Raw genomic sequence first — 5321 nt, forward strand, 5'->3', positions numbered from 1 at the left:
GCGCTGGTATTTTTTTTTTGACTAATTAAAAAAATATTTATTATGAAATATCAATAGAATATTTATTATTGAAAGTTAATCAAACGGTTCATTTTACAACCGTAAATTTAGCTTTCCCAACAATAAAAAATTTCAGAAACTAAAAATAAATGTAAATTTTTCTACTTTACATATTTCATTTCTATGTCATTTGTTTGAATATGTATATATTTCTACTTTTTCTCCCTTTGTGTCTAGACTATGATGGCTTTAAGAAACAACTCAACTACTGAAATGCAAGGTACGATGAAATTAGAGTTTTGGGCAACGATTTTTTTCTTGGTTTCTCGGACCTATTTATATTCTTCATCTACAAGTTTGACAACCGTTACTCCATTTTCTACAACGCATATAATCGTTGCTTAATTAATTATTTCTGTAACGGTGTTAACGTAAATATATTATCATAACACTAATAACAACGACATATTTCCAAAGTTTTTTTTGACGATACGATAAATATATAATAACGTTTTTTTGACGTTACAAAAACAATGACTTCGCGTAGTGTTAATTATGGTAATTAATGAGACATTTCTATTAACGAAAATTGATAAAATATTTGTTAAGAGAATTTAACATAAACAAATTAAGATCGTTGCATATGCTTCGGACTTTTAATCACATAAGTCTGTTATAAAAGTTTATGCGGACAATCACAATAATAGATTTATCTGCCACCTAAACAAATCTGAGTTGCAGCTTAGTCCAGCCGTGACGACACATGCTTGATAGTAAGTAATATTGTGTGTACGTGTGCGTTAATTTTTTTGACATGTGTCATTCATTTTTGTTATTATATAAATTGAAAATCGTGCAAGGTTCTTTTCTAATCGTCATGTTTCGTACCGTAACCGAATTTATTTAAACACTGTAAACGATCAATTATACAACTTTCTCAGCATAATGTTGCTTGTGCCGTAATGACAGATAATTAACATTCTCCAGTATTGCTCACAAACACACATAATTCCTGAACAATCCCATTATCATCATTTCTTCCACCAGGGCGGAGCTAGGAATTCAGCTATGAAAAGGCAAAAAAAAAAATTAGGGTGAGCAAGATGGTAAAAATGGTGGTTTTAGCACATACAGTATATAAAAATAAATAATTATAAGTGGAAATTTAACATGCCCATCAGGCTACGTAGGCAACCGCCTATCCATTTCATGAGTTGGTTCCGCCCCTGTCTTCCACCACCACTAAATGAAACAGTTACTAACAAAAATTAACAAAATATTTGTTAAGAAAAATTAACATAAATAAATTAAGACTGTTGTATATGCTTCAAATATTTAATCACATAAGCATGTTATAAAATTTTATACGGAAAATCACAACACATCAATGTTCTTTAAAGCTTCAAAGCTTTAGTGTGATGTTCGTGATAAAAGATCTTTAACTTTCCAACAAGAATGTTTCTAGAAAGTGTTGTACGGTTGTTTCTTTCTGTGATGACATGTTCTTATTCTTAGACTCGTATCGAGATGGTAAAGATCTCAGAATTTTCTCACAATATCCATTTCACTGATTTCAGGAATAGTCATAATTTAGGACAACTTGTGATTAAAGTTTTCAACGAATCTTTATCAGCCATATAAAGGTTTTCCAAGTTCGAAGTTTTTAAAGCCTTGATTCTTTTTCTATTGTATTCCCATCATATACAGTTTTTTAGGTATTCCAGGCTTCCTATAACGTAGTGCACGTGAACACATAATTTTGGAGATCTTGGGCTTATGTCATGGATAATAGTATGCAAGGACATGAAAGGGTTGATATCTAAACTGTACCCCTCTTTAGGGACATCTAATCAAGTATCACCTGAAGAGTTAACCGAGAGAATCATCTTATCATCACGTAACGATGATGTTAACGATATTAACATGGAGGCATTGAATATTTTGGATGGAGAGATATTGACTTATTTATCCGCAGATAGATTACATCCCGATGAAAGCGGCGTTATCCCAGATTACAGCATCGAATTTCTCCAGAATTTAAATCCACCAGGAATGCCCTTATTCAAGCTAAATCTTAAAATTGGATGCCCAATTATTTTGATGAGAATTTTATCTCCATCCGAGGGTCTTTGTAATGGTACCAGACTATTGGTTACTAAATGTGGTAAACATGTACTACATGCAAAAATTCTACCAGGACACAAACCAGGAGAGACAGTATTGTTACCAAGGAGGCAAGGATATCATTTCAACCATCGGTTTTAGAATTGAACATAAACATGACAAGGCGTCAATTTCCAGTCAGGGTAGCATATGCAATGACAATTAATAAATCACAAAGACAGTCTGTTAAATACGTTGGGATAGATTTAAAAATTCCTGTGTTCAGCCATGGCCAGATTTACGTGACTTTATCACGATGCACTGCTTCTAATAGAATAATAGTACTTCTCGAAGACAAGTCTGAAAAATGGGTCTAGTAGTAGTTTCCACTGATAATATACCATTTAGATGGAAGGTGATACACTATTTAAGTGCATAGGGAGGGTTACACTTGCGAACGGGTCCACTAGGCCCAAAATGCAAAATCAAACATCTCTTCGTTTCAGAGGGTATTTTCGTATTTACAATAACATCTGATCGTCCGAACCCTAAGTTATGCATATACATATGTGTGAAGGGAGGAAGAAGCTAGCGATTGAAGTGATAATCAATCAGCGCTTATTAGATCTTCGTTTACCAGCGATAATTAGTCAATCAGCGCTTAGATCTTTGCAAGGAGATAATTATGTATATGAGGTAGTTTAATTAGAGTTTCCGCTCCTTCCTAATGATGGTTTATATATATTTAAAACTGTTGCTGATCAATGTCGTTATTTACAGCAAGGGAAATAGATTGCGGAAATTGAAGAAGGAGAGTACAAGAGAAACGAAGAAGAAAGTGTTAGTATAAAATTCTATATTACTTATCTAGAATTTAAAAAAAAAAGTCCATATTCCCTGATTGACTCGTATATTTTGTCATTCGTTTTTCTTTTCTTTCTGCAGGCTTCCTACTTTGGGTAAAGAGGTATGAAATAATTAAAAAAAAATCCTCAATTTCAATGTATTTACCTTTATAATTATCTTTTGGTATTTGGACTTTATTGTAACATTGTCCAACAACTATCTCAGAAATGTGTTTTCTTATAAAATATATATCAAAATCACGTCTACATATGCAAGGTATAACTCTCAATCCACACACCTTAGGATAGCTAGGTGGGTGGTTGATTTTTGTTGTCATTTGATGTTTTTTTTTTGGATGGTGTTCTGTGTTAAACATATGAAAATATCCTAAACTATCCTATTTATTCTTAGGATTTGTTGAATGAAACCTAGCAATGTTGTCCTGTTTGAGACTTCCACACTTCTTAATGCACACTTAAGTTTGAGTTCCTTATGTAATCATAACTAGTTTTGGTTCAGGATTATAAGCATAGTTTTAATGTTTTTCTTGTATCATCATTTGGTGTGCTAAACTTATGAAACTAACTGTCTCGGTACTTGCGTATCTTTTGAGCTTTTATGTTCCAGATTTTTATCCTGTTGGAGTTAATGGGCAATTAAGCTTTTATGTTAGAAGTCTGTCTTATCTGATTGGACAGAGTTGTCCAGTGTCTCTTAAGAATTTGTATAAATGCTGCTCGCCATCTTTACATTATTGAAAAGATAAAATTAGACAAATGCTATATAATGTACCTCAAGTCTACTAAACAAACACTGATTGAATTAACCTTGGGAGTCTTTGATCTAGTTCTTTCTGGTTGATGTATATTTGGTTAAGCAGTGGTCATTTATCTACTTCACATATTTCTATGAAGGTTTTGAATCAAGGACAGATGATTGATGGTGAGGTGGCAACTTGTGAAAAACATGTTACTGCTAGTGAACGGAACGATGAGTTAGAAGATAGTGGCTATGCTGACGAGGAGTTTACCTCAGCTAAAGAGGAGTGTACTGTAACTCGGCGTTGGTTAGGTGATCAAACTTTATATGAATCTATGAATCCAGGTGATCAAGACGCCACTTCGAATATGTTCGCAAAGTTTGAAAATGATTTCGTTAAGAAGTTGGCAGAAAAATTTCGGGAGAATCCTCGACTTCTTACTGAAAAGGGCTTCACTTCTCGTTTTCGTTTTGATTATTTCCTAAATTATTACGTGGAAGTGTAGAAGAAGCTGCAGCAGTAGGTATGTGTTTGAGCGTTGTGCAGCAGTTATGAATTTGAGCAGTTAGTATTTAAGCTTCTCGGTGGAATGTGTTCTATTTATAGTCACTGAACCTACTTTATGTTTGTAATATTCATACAAGTTAAACTGAGCTACAATAAGTTAATTGAGTTCGTCTTGTGGTAAAGCTTTAGGTTTTGGTGATGAATTAGAGGTTAGACCAGCATCAACTCACCTTCATAAGGGATAACTGCTTTGTGTTCTCTGTTCAACTCCAAAATTTATTGATGCTTTTAATGGCTGGTTTTAACCTATGGTGGGTTTGTTTGCCGAATTCACCGTCTCCATGGAATTTATAATCCCATGGGATTACAAATTCTAGGATTCATGTAAATTCCTTGTGTGTTTGGCAACTCAATTAAAAATCATAGAATTTATAGATTTTTTTTGTATTAAAGTCTTTGAACTGTTTGGAAGTATCCCCAAATCTTAAAATTGCATATATATATATGGGATTTAGAGTTTAAAAAAAGTGGGTTTATAAATCCCTTGATAAGTTTCCCAACAAATTATAGGGGGGGGAGGGGTTGGATTCCATATGGAGGATTTGCTGGAAAACTAATCCCGTAAGAAACTTGATTCCAAGGAAACGTAATTCTACCAAATCTCCTGGACCCATAAATTCCACCTTTAAAATTCTACATCCAAACCCACCATTATATTTTCCTCTAATTTCCAAGTGTGCCAGTATACTGGATACATATACAAAATCTTCAGTCACACCAAATGGTAGGTTCTAATACTTCTAATATCCCGTGGTTCATATCAAATTCATAGCAATCCTCAGCTACTCAAACTAATCTTCACTAAATCAAACCTTAATGCCAAGAAGCAATATGAAGACGGAAGGAACTCCCTTGGCTATGGCGATTATAACCAAAAGCAACTACTGTGAGGAATATGCCAATGAAGGGAAAAGATATGGGTGTTCTCTCTAAGAGAACTGTGAGGAATAGGCTAGTGAAGGGAAGGAATACGAGGCCCGTTCTCTCTAAGAGATACAACGCAAACACTCAATTTCCATTTTCGTCTCCATATCTACAGTTGTTT

At 33.9% G+C, this 5321-nt stretch overlaps 1 protein-coding gene across 1 annotated transcript; it reads left to right on the top strand.

Moving 5' to 3' along the window:
* The first annotated feature begins 2642 nt into the window (after window positions 1–2642).
* Window positions 2643–4525, top strand: LOC113298020. The gene is made up of 4 exons (XM_026546658.1): window positions 2643–2799; window positions 2884–2943; window positions 3049–3070; window positions 3864–4525. Exons 1-4 carry the CDS (start codon window positions 2789–2791, stop codon window positions 4212–4214), a joined length of 444 nt encoding a protein of 147 aa, XP_026402443.1. The 5' UTR covers window positions 2643–2788; the 3' UTR covers window positions 4215–4525.
* Window positions 4526–5321: the final 796 nt, after the last annotated feature.

This window comes from Papaver somniferum, chromosome 7, assembly GCF_003573695.1.
Source record: "Papaver somniferum cultivar HN1 chromosome 7, ASM357369v1, whole genome shotgun sequence".
Lineage (NCBI taxonomy): Eukaryota > Viridiplantae > Streptophyta > Magnoliopsida > Ranunculales > Papaveraceae > Papaver > Papaver somniferum.

Coding starts and splice junctions, on each gene's coding strand:
- LOC113298020 (XM_026546658.1), top strand. Junction 2,944..3,048: donor AGAGAAACGAAGAAGAAAGT/GTTAGTATAAAA, acceptor TTCTTTCTGCAG/GCTTCCTACTTTGGGTAAAG. Junction 3,071..3,863: donor TTCCTACTTTGGGTAAAGAG/GTATGAAATAAT, acceptor ATTTCTATGAAG/GTTTTGAATCAAGGACAGAT.